General features: G+C 39.3%; 1 protein-coding gene across 14 annotated transcripts in view; it reads left to right on the top strand.

Moving 5' to 3' along the window:
- Positions 1–17,480, top strand: part of CDC14B (cell division cycle 14B) — a 51,597-nt gene that overhangs the window by 9,229 nt on the left and 24,888 nt on the right. For all 14 annotated transcript variants that reach the window (XM_075079387.1, XM_075079391.1, XM_075079401.1 and 11 more), the window contains exons 4-6: positions 1,515–1,607; positions 11,728–11,804; positions 16,825–16,891. In XM_075079387.1, the coding sequence (XP_074935488.1) occupies positions 1,515–1,607; positions 11,728–11,804; positions 16,825–16,891 (237 nt within the window). The remainder of the gene's footprint in view (positions 1–1,514; positions 1,608–11,727; positions 11,805–16,824; positions 16,892–17,480) is intronic.

Below are 17,480 nucleotides of genomic sequence, written 5' to 3' on the forward strand. Positions count from 1 at the left end.
GTTTTTTTACTCAATATTCTTGACTTTTTAAAGAACAAAATCAAATGAGCCAGAAGTTGTTTTTTTTCTTCATGTGCTTTCCTGGGTTCCTAATCCACCTAAGTTTTGAATATGAACTCTGAATTTTATCAAGGTGAATTTAGGGAGGAGGAGGATCAGGAGGGAAAAATTGCTTACTTTTAAGATTCAGAAGATGCACTACAGTGGCCGTAACTAATGTTAAGCTCCTAAAAGATTATCTTCTCTGAGGGATGCTCAGTAATCTCTGGGATTGGCCTCTTGATAGAGCATAGTGTACTTAAAACAGACTGTTCCTATGTTAATTAACATGAATGACTTTAAATTAGTTGACCTCTAACAGTTGTTGGAGTATAAAACCTGTTAGGCAGATAAAAAAGCTTATTAGCATTAATGTGAATCACAGTTTGCCTCTTCAAAACTGCTTAGATCTTGAAACTGCCACTGAACTGTGAAAATTGGGAAGTATGCAGAATGTTATGGTTTTAACAGAGGTTTGGGTTTTTTTTATTATTCCTTGATGTATGTCACTGGTATTAGTTTGCATAATTCAGACTCGCTTTGTCCCTGTGGCACTATGAACAGATTTGTCGGAGACAAGGTTTTCTGATTTTTTGTTTACAGGATGCTCTGAAGCAGCACAAGTCTATATGATAATCCCTTTGAGTATCCTGGGTTGTTATTGGAGAGGTGTGTTAGGATTGCTGAGAACATACTACTGCCAGTGGTTTTGAGTGCGTTGAATACAATCTGAGCAAGTAACATTGCTATTTAAATAGTGAGATTTCATGATAGCTTAGCAGTTGATCAAATTATAAAGTTTCAAGCGCATCAGGATTTCTTTTAAGGGCCAGTTAGGGGATAGTTTTTGCTGCCACCACAGACAAAAGTGGCCTTTACATTAGCAATGCCATTCCACTTCCTTTCTAAGATAATTGGAGAAACTATATGCCAAGCTGAGAAGAAATTTTAAGAAGTTATTTGTCATAAAGATCAGAAATCCGTTCAAAGTATTTTAATCTAAGCATCTATTTTCCAGGGATTCTGATCGTAGAAACAACTAGTAGTTGATTTATCTAGAGTCAGGTTTTCTTTAAGAAAAAAAAAGTCTAAATTCTGTTTTCAAAACTATTTTGACTCTGACATGCCTGTGAAACTTTTGAGAATACTACTTTGTATTTACTTCTCATAAACACCAGTCTATTACATAGGGCTTGAAGTCAGAAATACTAAAAGAATTTAAGGAGAACAAGATTACTGTAATTTGTATAAAAATTTATTTAGGCTGGATACTAGGAATAATACTGGAACAATCTAGACAGAGATGCAACAGAGTCTTCCAAAGCTTTTGAGGGACTAGTGTACAGTATACTTGGTCCCCTGAATACAGGTGGCTGAAAGTAGGTTAACAAACCCTTGCATTCCTCTAATTTTGTAAAAGAAGGCATGAAAAGCCTAAAATGCAAAATCATAACCTTGTTCATTTCTTGATACAGTCATTTTCATTGATAAGGAAGAAAATAATTCATTATACTGGCTTTGATCAGAAAAAACAAGCAAATGCTGCATTCCTCATAGGCTCCTACGCAGTAAGTATTTAAATTTTTACATTACATCAGCTTGCTAAATGTGTTCATTTTTTCATACTCAGTTTTTAAAACAGCAAGATAAAACCAATTCTTTTCTCTTGAATAATCTTCCTGCTAATGTGTTTTATAGTAAGGTACCACATACTAAGACAGTTTTTAAAGTCTAGCAGGTATGTAAAAAGAGTTGTACTGTTTTGGGTTTTTTTTTTCCTCTATTGCAGTCTATGCATGTTAGAAGTACGAGCACCACTGAAAAAAAAAAGAAAGAAATGAAAGTCATTTAGAAAAAATGACTGCTTCTTGATGTTTTTCCTTTCTCCCACCCACAGATACTCTCTTTTTTCTTCTTTAAAATAGAGAAATATTATCTTGCACAAAGTACAATATATCATTTCCCATTGCATGCATGTTTAAATATACCATTTCTTCCCCAGCAGCTTCTTTTCTCAGTTAACCTAGGAGAAGGAGTGCGATCATGTGGTAGGCTCAGAGCCAGTATAAAGCCTGGGAATATACAAGGTGGCTGGAAATGTACTGAGCCAGGTCCCTGGCTGTAGAGGGGAAAATGACTGGCTTTACATTACAGCTGCATGTGTTTGGTACACAAAAGTGTAGTCAAGGAATAAAATGCTGAATGCTCCAGAATGAAAGATGTGATGTACTGTATCCGTGTTCTGCTGTGACTTGTAACACACCTTGACTGTAACCATCTCCCTTGTTTAGTGAGTAATAAAATGAAGTAAGAACCAATGCGTTTTTTGATGTTGAAGATTTGAGGGGTCAAAGCTCATGTAGCCTTAGGTCATTCCTCTTTACTAGGTGCAAGGCTATACAGTACCTGCTATGATGCTGGCAGTCTCCTTAGTGCCTCTCTACATCATGCAGGAGGTCCATTTCCTGCTTGCCAGGGCTTCTCTGTTGTCTGTTTTCTACAGTACTTTTTACAAATTAATAACTAGGTTTCAGAATGTGTCACTCTTGGTATTTGAAACACAGGCACTTAAGAATGTTGCTGTAGACCTTTGCATTCTTAAACTACATGGAAACTGGCAACTTGTTCACAGTTAAGGCATTATGTTGACAAAACAGCTTCAGCTTTTAGGAAGACTACATCTTCCTAGTGACTTGATCATAATGGAGGCCCAGAAAGCTAGAAGGGACTGGCATCAGTTACCAGCCATTATTTGGAAGGAAGTGGGTTTTGTTTTTCCCTGAACTTTCATTCTGAATATATGTAGTAGTGTTGTGCAGCACAGCAGCTGACATTTCTAGCAGAATCCATGGTATGGAAAATTAACTGATGGCAGAACAATCTAATACAAAAATACTGTGGTTGACTGTGTAAAAGTATACAAATAAACTAGCGCAAATCTTGTTTCTCATCGACAGTAGCCCCACCATGTTGCAATGACAACATGCAGTTGAACGGGAATGCTTGGACAGGCTGGAATAAAGCTCTAAGATTAATATGTATGGATTACTACAGTCCAAAACACAGTAATTAAAAATGTTGGACAGAGGAGGAGGCAGTTTTTGCTTCAGGGAACCGCAGTGAAGGAGGTAGGAGTTGCAGAGTAGAGAAGGGATGCTAACACAGATCTGGCTGAAGTATGACACAGATCATGACTGACCAGCCAATGCATGTGGGAGGGCTAGTTGCGGACAGCTGGCATGTGGCAGAAAGAGGCTAGTCAAAACCACCAGTAATTTTCAGAGTTCAGAGAGTTGTGCTTAGGTTATTGCATTGCAGAGGTAGAATACTTTTGGCAGTTTCTCATAAAGACCTACAGCAGAGTGAAGCACTATGTGAGTATCAGTCCCTTCCTTTAATGGGAGCATGTCTGTCTTCCATAACTGAAGTCCTAGGTGGTGAGGTGGCTCTAGCTAGATGCTGATATTCTTTAAGTGCAACAGACCTGGTCCTTGGTACTGCTTTTTCTATAAAGTAGGGTACAATTTCTTCCCAGATCGATGTGAGAGGGATTCCAGTGAAGGAAGATCACAGAAGGTCTGTGCCCCTAGGGCTTACTTTTTTATCTGGCACCCTTTGATGATCTTCCATGAAGAGGCAGGGTTAATTACAGGACTTACTGCTGAAGTGTTCAAACATACATTTCCAATGTTTCTGCTTTCTGGAGGGAGAATTGGATTGTTCTCTGTGGGGTGACCAATGGTATAGGATCTGTTCAGAATGCATGATAAATATTTGTCTACAAGCATATTTCCTGATTGAAGGGAAATACATTGAGACCTTCTTTATTTAACACATATGTAGACTTAAGCATCCACCTACTTCTTCAGTTCAGAGTGTTTTGTTTTTTGATGAAAAAGGATCCATTCAGCTATTGGTCAAAACTTTAAGAAGATATTCTATGATTTTAGTTAATCAGACCATGTCCTGTTGGTAATGCTTTTTGCTGCTTCAGCCGAGTATCATAATTTAATTTCTGATCCCTTACAGGGTAAGTGGTAGGTTGCCACTGTATTTTGTTTTCTGTGGATTGAATGTGTTTTCTTGTCCGATTTTGGTTTTTAGGCTTCATGGTGTTTTCCCATTTCCACAGTTTACCTTAGGTTGAGGAACTGCATGGCAGTGCATCAGCTTGGAGGAGTTCAGGTGGGAAGAGCCAGGAAGGAGAAAGGGAAAGTAACCTTCACAGACTTAGTCATGAAAATAGTGCTCGTCTGCATGTGTTGTAAGGCCTTTGATAACTTAAGTGTAGCTTTGGGTGCAAGGTGCTCTGTAGATGCAGGAGCTTTAAGTTACTTTTTAGGATTAACAGGCTGCCAGGTTTTCAGGAATAGCACAGACATGGTACGTGTGTGTGCTTTCTGGGTTTGTTCTCTTTTTTTTTTTTTTTTTAAAACAGTCACATTTTAACTAGAAAACTGTAATGAACTGTATATAACTAGTTCTCCTCTTGAACTTGTATGTCCTCATAAACATCCAACATTTTTCTGCTAGCAACTTCTAAGCCTGTCATTTTAAATGTTGACCTTAAATTTGTATTCTTGAACAGAATATTATTTAACTTCTGCTTAAAGGAATTGGGATATACTAGCATGGTTTATCATTCAACATCTTTTGTTTAAATATATATGTGTATGTATGTATATCATGTGGGGATATGCTCATTTTGACTAGTAATGGAATTATGGAAGTCTTCATTAACTGTGGTGAAGTGTAAGGACAGCTGTTAGTGTTCTGGTTTACAAGCAAAGTCTGTTCCCAGTCTTTTCTTCACAGTTGGTGTGTTTTAATGCTTTCCCCACTCCCATTCATCTAACTTGTCTTTCTTTTCTCTTCAGTGGAGGTAGTTTTTGAACTCTCCCGGTTATACACTTCTTTCTCCCCCCTCCCACATCTGCTGCTTTCTTCCAGGTGTACTTTGATGTGACAGCACAGCCAAACTCAAGCTACAGGGCTCTTCAGTATAACGTGGCCTTAAAAGTGAAGAACAAAGTTTTCAAATACATTGTTATATATGTAGTTTTAGAAAAAAAAATATTTTTAGACTAAATATTAAGAGTTTAGATCTTAATCCCTTTATTGTTCATCTTCCATCTATTTTAATTCTGTATTCTGTTCCATTTTTACAGATGATATAGTGCATAATGGGAATAATATTTTTCTGTGTAGATTAGCATAAATTTGGCACGTTCAGCCACACAAAAGGTAGCCAGAATTCACTGTATTGGGGTTGAATGTTTACATTTTATTTGGATGGAGGGGATGAGGGGAAAGAAGGGGGAGTGGGGGGGAAACCTTTGTTCTTCACCTTTTAAAGAAAAATTGCTTTTCCCTTGGAAGCTATCTGCACTGTTCAGGCCTTACCACTCTACCAAAGCAGCAGTGATCATCTGAGTTGATCTCTACAGTGGCTTCTCTTGATTTTCGCCAGGACTTGGCTGTGGTGAGGAAAGTCTGCTTCTTTCATCATTGCTTCTTCTATATTAAGAAAGAAAATGTACCTCTGTGCCCTGTCCACCCAATTCCCAAGCTCCCCCCTCTCCCCTTGGCTGCATTAACTTAGTAACAGTGTTTTTTTTCTCAGGCCTGGCACTAATTATGTACTTGGAGGGTGACCCTCCGAGGGTACCGCCCCATGAACTGCTGTAATTCAGGTCACCTTCTCCAGGACTCATCTCTGTACTTTGTCTATTTTCTCATCTTCTTTCTTCAGGGTAAGCAGTGTTTCCTTCATCCGTTCTGATCTGTAGTACTGTTTTTTTGCCTTTTCAGTTTGTTAGTGTCCTTCCTAGCTGTGGGCCTAATGCTGGGTAGAAGCTGGAGGTTGCAGAAGCAATTAGCACCCATCTGTGTGATGTTGAACTGCTCTCTGTTCTTACTGTGGCATTTGCAGAATTATCTCTGGCTAAGCTGTGGGAAAGCAGGCAAAACTGTTTGTTTAGTGGTCCAGACTGACTGGTGGTAAATGGGTAACTGCGGCAGTGCATAAATTACAAGTGGGTTAATCAAGTTTACCCTCAGCTATGTTTTGGTGAGAGGTGCATGTGCCTGACAAGTGAGTGGGAGAGATGAGATGGACAAAGTACTGGCCTTCCATTTAAGCAGAAGTTGCCTCGAGTCTTTTGGCTTTCTCTGTGTTCGTGTCCTCTAAAAAGCTACCTTCTCAGAATTACATTTGGGAAATCGTGACTATTCTTCATGAGGGCAGCTTTTCTTGCTGTTTGTACTAGGTTCTTGCTCACGACGTTCTTGCCAGACTGCTTGTCTCCATAGGAGAAGAGTTGCTCTTTGAGAGTCCCTCACTATACTACTAGCTTGCTTTCTTAGCTGCAGTGAAGTACTGATGTGCCCAGCCCAGTCAGTTCCCAGCTAACAGGGTTTTCTATACTTCCCCTCCGCTGTTTAAAAGGTAATTGGAGGTTTCTTGCTTTTGTTTATGATAAACAAAGAGAGTTGCCAGACACAGGCAGCTATTCCCTCTCTGCCACTTTTATCCACTTAATGACCATGTTTCTGCTAATGAAGGGAATGTTGGCCACATGTGCATTTCTTCAGTACACCACAAATCCATATAGGAAGCTTTTTATTCTAATACATTTCTATTTTAATTTTGCTGGATTTAACCTTTTCTTCTACGGAATATTGCTAGAAAATTTAATGTATTAACTGACTAGTATGTCCAATGGAAGTTTTAATGAAATAAAATATTTAATACTTTTAAGTTATAGTAAAATTATGCATGTGTGAGCTTGTGTTCTAGTCTGGTCACACACAGTGGTTATTTGTATTTGTTCAGAATGGGTGGGTTGTGATTATTTGCAGTTCAGAGCACCTCAGGCTATTTTGGGTGAGTGGCATTTTTGGAACATAGTCATATCACATGAAATTTCTTGTAAGCGGTATAAAATGAATCATCTCATCATTTTCCTGCTTTTAAATCAGTACGGTTGGTAAAATGTGTGATTTAGGTAGCAACCTTAAGTAGATTTTGCAGTTAAGCAAGAGCAGGTGGATAAACTTGATTACACTAAACACATCGTAGACATGAATTTAAAGTGTTATTTACAGACCTGAGTTGATATCTAACAGCATATTTTAATATCCTATTTAATTTTCCTGAAAAAGCAACAAGTTATGTCATAATGATTATTATCAAATATGTTTTGTCTTGCATGCAGCATTACTATTTCACTTGACAGTCCCATATATTATTAAAGATTAAGATGCCTTTTTCAGTGAGAGCCTCCTTTACTTTTTCATCAGGAATACTTTTCATTCTGTTGTGAATACCATTTTCATGATCGTAATGCCAATCTAGGACACCTTTGTCTAAAAAATAAGGCTGGTTTGAAAACACTTAATATGACTCAGACAATAACATGCTTGCTAAAAGAACTCTCATTCTGTGGTTGATTTTAAATGCTCTTAAATAAAGACTGGGTCACCTAGTCCTGCAAACCCTTCGGTTTCATTCAGAGAACATTATAGTGCCTGTTTGACTACACAGCGATACTGGCAGGAGCAGTGCTTGAGTGCACCTTTCCCAGTACTCCACGCTTGGATGGTTCTTGACCATTCATAGAGCTGCCTGCGGTCCCTTAATTAGAAACAGATGTCCTAAATGAAAAGGATGATTAGAGCAATGTTAATGGTTCAACTGCTAATCGCAAATTTCTGGCTGTATTTTGAAGTTCAGTAGGATATTTTTTTGTATGCAGAAAGAAAGCAAATTTTTAAATTATTGGTATACAAGTGATTGCACAGTGTGATGTAACGGTATGTTATTCTGGCTTGAAAGATGACAAGTCCCTATAGTAACAATTCTTCTGGAAGGAACTTAAGTAAAAGCTTTGTAAAGGATTCTAAGAGTTTTTCCGTGTGTATTTGTGTGTGTGCGTTCATGTAGATGTGTATGGACACCCATCTGCACTTGCACGTGTTTGTAGGAGAATTGTACAACCAATGCAGCTGTACTTGTGGATGATTTATTTCAGGTCTGCTGAATTTTCTGAGTTTTATTTAAAAGCTGCAGTTTTTAACATTTTTTTTTTTAATATTTGCCTGACCTGCAGGAAAGGACCCCCTTGGGAAATGAATGTAAAATTCTAATAGACTTTTCTCCATTTGTATATACAAGAATGGATGAAAACTATCCTCAAAAATGCCTTCTGCTAAATAACAGTTAATAAAATTGCTTTAAATTTATTTTAATGTTTTTAATCTTTCTAATAGTAGTACTTGTGGTTGCTTTATTGCCATTAACTTAAGAAAACAACTTATTTCTGAAAGTTTCTGTCATCTTAGAAGGCACAGCAGAAACATAACATAATCCGCATCTGGACAAACTGGTTTCAGCTGTTGTGTATTTTGATTTCTGGAGGTTATGTCTTTTCCCATTTCCCCTCCTTCCCCCCAGTACATGAATTTACAAATATATCTTTGTTTTGCTATTCATCAGAGCAACATTTCTATTCTTCTCTGCTATTTCAGTTCTGCTTAGTGCCTCAGAAAGTCCTACTCTCTTTCAACACTTCTGTTTACTAGAGGTCACCCTGGTCACTTTTACTTGCTCTTTCTCATTTACTGGCTTTCTTTAGTCCTTTGTTCACCCACATTATTCCAGTGAAATTGTTCATCCTTAAGGCGTTAGTGGCTTCCTCCCAGTCAGAAACAGTGTGTGAGTGTGCGTGTGTGCGTGTATATGTGCGTGCGTGTGTGTGTATTAAAACCCCACTATACTGCAGTTTCAGTTTGTGTCCAGAGTATGTTTTTGAAGTGATTCTTTCCTTAAAGCCTGCTCACTGCATTTTGGTTCAGCTCATTGAGCAGTCCAGGGGCAATCCCAACAGGAAATGGGTGTTCAGTCCACAGGACCAGACCAGAACTAGCTGTCAAGGTTAAAAGCTGCTGGAAGTGTATGGTACAGATGTCACATATTCAGTGCTGGCTCTTAGACTACAGATGCATTTCTGCTGGTGCGCACTACTTCCTAATGCAGATGTGGCATCTGCTGCCTTGACGTCTGTTGCTTCCCTGGGCTTTGCTGCTCCTTCCCTCACTCCTTCAGTCTTACCTGTTTCCATATCTGGAATTTGGTTCACCCACAACCTGAACCCATGCTCCCCTGTGTTCAACCTCCATCCAGCCTTGCTTGCATCCAAGATTTCCAGCTGGGTGCTCTCTTATGGTCTTAAGCTGTGACAGAAACTGATCCTGTCTCCACTGTGACTGTCACAGCTTCTTGTGTTGTGTTACTGCCAGGATAATTTCGTTATGAAGTAAGTATCTCTTTATGGTCTTTCCTGTTCTGTGTAGGGACTGATTGCCATTCTTCCCTTTTGAAGCACTCCACACCATTGCACCTGTCCAGACATCCTCATACTAACCTAATTTTTTTGTAAGCCACTTTTCACTAAGAACATCTGACCATTTCATCAACTGCTGTCTCTGCAACTGTTCGCATGTCGTATCTTGTGTGTGCAGCAGTGTCACAGCTGAAGTATAGCAGGATCTCTCTTTGTTTCATAAAACTCAGAAAACAGTGATTCAGTTGTACAGGAAGTACTGTGTAATTTGGCTTAGTAGCTTGTCCACATTCAAAAATGCCATCTTCTTGCAGTGTGCTTTTTGTATGCACTGGTTAAAGCTCAGCTGAGATACAGGAGGAATAATTGGTCTTTCTGAGATACATGCGCTTACAGCATTAGCTAGTATTAGCTGCATTTCTGCTTGCTTGTTGTACAAGTAGTACTCTCTGTATGTTACCCTGCCTTAGAGCACTGAATCCCAAGTTTTTTCCAGGTGACTCATTTCTGGCTACAAACCCTTTCTGCTGTTTGATTACCTTCTGTTTGCTAATGCCATATCATGTCTCTGGTTTCTAAGTTTTTCTGGGACAGGGCTCTGTTTCTGATAAGCAAGCAGTACTAGATTTGTATGGTTGCTAGCAATATGTGTTCGCTGTGCTGCAAGATGCAAAGTATGACCGTATCAAAGCACACAAGTTGAAATTTCTTGGAACATAACCTTTATATCCAATTCAGGCAATGGATATTCCTGCAGAATAGAAAGTGAACTCTGGCATCTGAGGAGCAGCTATTCAATGATATTTTGGGGGCCTCTTAAGTGTCTTTTCTATTCTGGGTGTATGCTTGCAAATATAAATGCAAAAGTCACTTAGCCCTCCCCAGTGAAAGCACACACGCACAGAAAACATGCAGTTTTTATTATTTAACTAAACTACTTAAACAAGACAGATTTTTTTTCCTTTGTTTTTGCCAGTTGCACAGGAAGAATGCTCAGAAAATACTTAACACAGTAATCAACTCGCGAAAAATGAAAGGGATCACCTGTTGCCATGTATGTTTTAGCTGTATGTTTAGGATGTGTTTCAAGCTGGATTTGTTTGGGGTGTTTTTCCTTAGCAACATCTGTTCCTCCTCTCATTCTCACCTCACAAGAATGCATATGTGTAAGTGTGTGTGGAGAGAGGATGTTAAATTTGTTCAAACTGGCTTTGCAGCAGCATCAGAGAAATTTGAAAGGCAATGCCAACTTCTAAAAAAAAAAAATGTCAACAGCAACAGAAAGCAAAAATGCCACACTTCGATTTTTGGGGGATTTTTAATTAATACTCATACTTTCAAAAAACCTTTAAGGAAAAAGGTCATTAATGTAAGAGATGTAAATAATTTTACTGAACAGTAATGAAAAGAATAGCTTTCTGTAGTGTGTTAAAGCTTAGTTAATGTCATTTTAAAGAAAAAGAATTAACTTAAAATTACTGAATATTGACCAGTGAATGACAGCTTGTTATTAACAGTTGTTATCTCCTGGCCATGCTGGGGATGGTGTTTGATGGTACTGGAAGACATGGTTTGCATAAAAGAGGAGTTTTACAGTATTCTTTAAGGAGACCTTAGTGTTGGAGGCTATCCAAGAGGGATTGGAAATGTCATGATGGAAGACCGTATGGATATTTTTACTGAGTTGGTCCTTTGTGATTTCTTCTGAGTGTTTTTGACAGTAGAAACTTTGATACGTAGTGCATCAAGTACATTACTTCATTCTGTTCTTAGGATTTTGCTTCTGAAGCTACAGATTGTTTTTTTTTTTCCTTTATGGCATCTGGATGTAGTTTCTGGATACTGCCTCGCCACTGCAAAGGAGGAAGTACAGGTTTTGGAATAGTGCAAATGTACTGCTGGAGGAAAAGCAAAACATACACAATTTACTGTTTTAATCATGTCTACTGAGCGTACACACTGTTGTGTGGACCAGATGATTCATAGCTTTGCTGATATCTCTGTGGGTTTTGAGTTTTGATTTACATCTTAAAAGCTTAATTAAAAAAAAATAAATTTACAAACTGGTCCAGCAGAGTTGCAGTAGAATTGAACAACTCCTGCACAAATCAATGAGTTTTGTTTAAAAATACATATTCCTCTAGGCTGACCAGTGTTTTATATTCTTTATGTTAGTTTTTTTTGTTGCACGCTTCATACATTTTTTCTTGATACCACTCTCTTCCAGCACTTTTGAGCTCTGTGATAATTAAGCCTTCTGTAGTAAACAAGTGACTTGAAGTTACTAATATCAATAATAAAATAATCTTTTTATATTATTTTCTGTCTTTTTCCACAAAAATAGATAATATACCTGAGAGAATCCCCAGAAGACGTGTACAGGCTTATATTGGCTGGAAGCATTTCATATCTTCCTTTCAGGTAAGTAACAAGGTGTCAGAACTTTCTATTCCTTGATATTTTGAAGAAAAGTGTAGCATTTATCAGTACTAATTTGAGTGGGGTTTTTTTTCTGAAGTTTTAACATGTGACGCATTCACTGCCTGAGCTTTAAGTGCAGACAGCTGAACAGGGGCGTTAGCAGCTGGTACTGAAGTATACTGACAGAAGGTGAAGGAGCCGCGCTGCTTTGTATGCACTCATGTTGAGCTTTTTGATCTACATTGCTTCTCACTTGGCAGTCTGGTTTTGTGCCAGTAGTTGATAGTTAAACATATCAAAATAGCTGTCATTCATCACCAATGGCTTGTAATAATTTTAGCACTCCATTTTTCCTACTTGTTGAATGTATGCAGCAACCTACAAATATTGTTTTGTGCATAAAGAATGCTAGCTAACCTCATAATGTAGTGTAACTTTAAAGTATTTGTTTTCACCAGTGAGGAAATGTGTAAAACCATTGGTTCATCGTTGCTCAACCCTGAAGGAATGTAATCCTGAATGTTTCAGGCCACAGACTTCTCTTTGTGGTATACACTGCACTGATTAATGTAGCAAATAAAGTTGATCCATTTTGCAAACGAACAACTTCTTAATTTCTTCCAAACGAGAGTTTGTAAAAGTTGGACTAAACTAACATTCCATTGGCTGCAGCAATATGCAGGAAAGAACGGCCAAAAAAACTTTTTAGAAGGCAAGTTTACTGTCCAAATATATTGTTATGGGATGATTAATTCAGTCCTTGCTTGTTTGTGTTTTCTGGCTCTTTTGCTAAGAGATGGGCTTTTGATGATTCGAATTTCTGTTACTTCCCCACTGCTGCCACCACAGTATTATGGTGTAGTAGCACTTCTCTTTATTTGCATACTTCCATCATCCCATTTCTCACTTCTAAATTCCATTTTTATATTCCCAGAAGAACAAAAGTTGTACTTAGGAAGACTGTAAGGTTTGTTTCTAAATATCATAGAGGTGTATGTGGCTGATGAAGATAGTAGCGTTTCACTCAAGTCATACACCCTGCCCAAATTCACAGGCCATCTCTTCAACAGCACTATTGAAAGAAATGCGAAGATATGTTAAATAATAAGACTTACTAAGAGCTGACTTCTGAAGACATGTCCAGTCTCTGTGATAAAGGACCCAGTCTGTTGAAGTGTCTGCAAACTTTACCGTTTTCCTGAGTTTACTAGTGCAACTGAACCTGGTGCAAATAGAGGAATTCAGATTATGTTAATGATCAGCTGAGATGTTGGTCTGGGCTCTGTTCCTTTAAGATCTTCCTATCTGTGCAAAAACCAGTACCTTCCCATGGAATAATAAAAGGTCAGTCAGGTAGTTGCTACTTAGGGTCATTATCAACATGAAAACATTTGTTAGCAGGACGAAAATAATTTCTTTCACTTATAGAATCACAGAATCTTGGTGAGGTTGGAAGGGAGCTCTGGAGGTCATCTGGTCCAACACCCCTCCTCAAGCAGGGCCACCTAGGGCTGGTTGCCGAGGACCACTTCCAGATGGCTTTTGAATGTCTCCAAGGATGGAGACTCCACAGCCTCTCAGGGCAACCTGTTCCAGTGCTGATCACACTCAGAGTGAAAAAATGGTTCCTGATGTTCAGAGGGAACCTCCTGTGTTTCACTTTGTGCCCATTGCCTCAGTCCTGTCACTGAGCTTGGCACACTGAAACCGCTGAAAAGAGCCTGGGTCTCTCTTCTTTGCATCTTCCCTTTAGGTGTTTATATAGATTGATAAGGTCCCCCCAAGCCTTCTTTTCTCCAGGCTGAACAGTCCCAGCTCTCTCAGCCTTTCCTTCTACATGAGATGCTCCAGTTCCTTAATCGTCTTTGCAGCTCTTTGCTGGACTCTCTCCAGTATGTCCATACCTCTCTTGCACTGAGGAGCTCAGAACTGAGCACAGTACTCCAGGTGTGGCCTCACTAGTGCTGAGGAGAGGGTGAGGATCACCATCCTCGAACTGCTGGCAATACTTTGTCTAATGCGGTCCAGGATACCATTAGCCTTCTTTGTCACAGGGCACGTTGCTGATTTATGTTCAATTTGCTGTTCACCAGGACCCACAGGTCCTTTCTGCAAAACAGTTTTCCAGCTGGGCTGCCCCTGGCCTGTACTGGTGCATGGGGTTGTTCCTCCCCAGTGCAGGACTTCACACTTCTCCTTGCTGAACTTCATGAGGCTTCTGTCAGCCCATTTCTCCAGTCTCTCAAGTTTCCTTTGGGTGGCAGCATGACCCTCTGGCATATCAGCCACTCCTCCCAGGTTTGTGTCATCAGCAAACTTGCTGAGGTTGTTGAAGGAACTCTCTGCCCCTTCATCCAGATCATTAATGAAGATGTTGAACAGGATCAAACACAGTATTGACCCCTGGAGTACACCACTAGTTCCTGTCTTCCAACTAGACTTTGTGCCACTGACCACCACCCTTTGGGCCCAGCCATTCAACCAGTTTTCCATTCTCCTGTCTGCTTGACCAGCCCACACATCACTCGCTTGTCTGTGAGGATCTTATGGAGACAACATCAAAGGCCTTACTGAAGTTCAGGTAGACAACATCCACTGCTTACCCCTCATCTAACAGGCCAGTCATTTCATCATAGAAGTTTGTCAAACTGGTCAAGCATGATGTTGCCTTGGTGAATCTATGCTGACTAAACATGATTTTTTTGTCCTTAATAGGCGTGGAAATGGTTTTCAGGATTAGCTGCTCCATCACCTCTTTGGGGATTGAGATGATGCTCACTGACCTGGGGATTCCTTCTTGCCCTTCTTGAAGTTGAGGGTGACATTTGCTTTCCTCCAGTCTTCAGGCATTTCTCCCAGTTGCCATGATTCATCAGAGATTACTGAGGGTAGCCTTGCAATGACATCAGCCAGCTCCTTCAGCACTCATGGGTGTGCATCCCCTCAGGGCCCATGGACCTAGGCATGTCCCATTTGCTGAAGTATTCCCTAACCTGATCCTCTTCTACCACGAGTATATCCTACTTACTCCAGCCTTTCCCCCTGGTTTCTGGGACCTGGGATTCCTGAAGGCTGGTCTTGCTAGTAAAGACTGAGGCAAAGAAGGCATTCAGTACCTCAGCCTTTTCCATGTCCTGTGTAAGCAGGTCCCCGTCTCATTGAGCAATTGGACCACGTCTTCCCTAGTCTTACTTTTGTCACCTGTGTACTTACAGAAGCCCTTCATGCTTTATTTGAAATCCCTGGGCAGATTAAATTCCATTTGGGCTTTAACTTTCCAAACTTTGTCCCTGGATGCTCAGACAATGTCTCTATATTCCTTCCAGGCTACCTGTCCTTGCTTCCACCTTCTGTATGTTTCCTTTTTGTGTTTGAGTTTGGTCACAAGTTCCTTGTTCATCCACGCAGGCCTCCTGGCATTTTCACCTGCTTCATATTTATTGGGATGAACTAGTCTTAAGCTTGAAGGGACAGATCCTTGAATATTAACTGGCTTTCTTGGGCCCCTCTTCCCTCTAGGGCCATATCCCATGAGACTCTTCCAAGCAGATATTTGAAGAGGCCAAAGTGCTCTCAAAAAGTCCAGGGTTGTCAGCTCGCATTTCACCCTCCACCCTGCCCTCAGGATCCTGAACTCTACCATTTCATAGTCACTGCATCCAAGGCTGCCTTTGACTTTCACATCCCCAGTGAGCACCATCTTGTTGGTGAGTATGAGGTCCAGCAGAGCACTGTTCCTCATTGGCTTCCGTATCACTTGGAGGAGGAAGTTGTCACCAGTTCATTGCAGGAACCTCCTGGATTGCTTATGGGCTGCTGTGTTGTCCCTCCAACAGATATCGGAATGGTTGAAGTTCCCCATGAGCTCCCCATGAGCGAATGTGAGGCTGCTCCTCTCTGTCTGTAGATGGTCTAAGCTACTTGTTCTTCCTGGTCAGGTGGCCTAACAGACACCGACCACAAAGTCACCTTTACCCATCCTCTCTTTTGCCTGAATGGGGTTCTGTTATTTCTTTCTGCTGATTTTTTCCCCCTATCTTTCACATTGATTCTTTAGGGAGGAAAAGGATAGAAAAAAATTTTAGAGACAGCCATCCAAGCTCTTCAGAAGTTCTTTCTCCTCTCAATTGAAATTTGAACATGATGTATTTTTTACTTTTTTGACACATTAATGATTCTCTGCTGATGAGGACTGCATGGTCACAAAAGAAGGTGTTCTGCCAAGACATAATATTCTTTGATATAGATTCAGTTTAAATTTATTTTTTGACTTGACGATAGTATTCCTGTAGAATGCTTACCCTACAGTGCTTATGGAATCTAATAATGGTCACATACTAAGAACATGCCATTCTTGGATTAACAGAATTTTTAAAATTAAAAAAAGTTGAAAGAAGGGGTTTTAATGAAAACCAGTTTCTCCTCATGTTTAAGCACAAAAACTATTTTATGCATCTTAAGGAAAGTCTTTTAATATATCCCCACAAATACATATCTTGACAGTTTTAGTAAGAAGAAGCTGTTCATGTATACAGAGTGTGCATGGGCACAGCATCATTTTTGCTTTTAAATTGGGTTCGAAGAAAAAAGTTGCAGTATATGAAAATTGGACTTCTTTGAAAGTGTACTTCAGGAGAAAATGTTCTAAGACTGTATGTTAGAATATGATACTAATTTAGGCATTAGCCACCAGGACTTTGTGTTGTCTGTTGTTTGTTGACATGGACACTGAAACATGCCAGTTTCAATGTTCATGTCAGAAATTGAACACGTCAACTTTACCAAAACTATGACAAGATATCTTACTCTTGGATCATCTGTTAACATAACTTATTTTATGTTTTGTTATTATTGCAAGATGCAAGGTGGGGAAATTAAGTAATCATTTGGCATAATTATTTTATTATAATAGTAATTAACTTGAAACAATTTTTAAAGGTGTTTTAGAGAAATACCTTCAGTTGCTTTCACTTGGATTAAAATGTGATGATTTTGCTGTTTTGGTCATCATGTCTTATAGGGATGCTTCCTTTGGTACTTGCAGTTTTCATCTGACATTGCTGGACTGTTTTCACGCAATAAGCAAGGTCAGTAAAACAATATTTTTCATATTGCAAAAGGTCAATAAATATTGCCCAGCAGAAAAAGGCAGCTTAGGAAGCTAGGATCCAATCAGAGCTGCACAGTAGCAGATTTTCTGATTGTTGCCTAGCTTATTATGTATTATGCATTGTAACAAAAGTTCTAGATACAGCATCCATAGAAGTTGACCGATACCAATAGAATCAGCTAGTGAAGATTTTAAAGAGGGAATTTTGAGTTTTATTTATGTAATCTTTCAGGACAGTCATTCACACCTTTAATCCAAAAGGGTTGTGTGGTGGTAAATTTATTATATGCCCCCCTGGTGTTACATTGTAGGCTGAATATAGTCTTTGAAAGTGGTTTTGAATCGGTTGATGATACCTTGTAGATATTTGCAGCATGGGCAAAGACTTCAAGTTTTGCTTTAGTAACACAAATAGAACAGATGTTAGGAGGCAGGTGCTTTTCTTTTTAACTACAAATTATCATAATCCAGTGTTTTATAGCAATACAGTCATGAAGTAATGTGGCATTGAAGGACAGGGGAATTTATATGCATTCTTGTTCTCTTATTCTTCGGTGCAAGTAGTG

This window comes from Phalacrocorax aristotelis, chromosome Z (assembly GCF_949628215.1).
Source record: "Phalacrocorax aristotelis chromosome Z, bGulAri2.1, whole genome shotgun sequence".
NCBI lineage: Eukaryota > Metazoa > Chordata > Aves > Suliformes > Phalacrocoracidae > Phalacrocorax > Phalacrocorax aristotelis.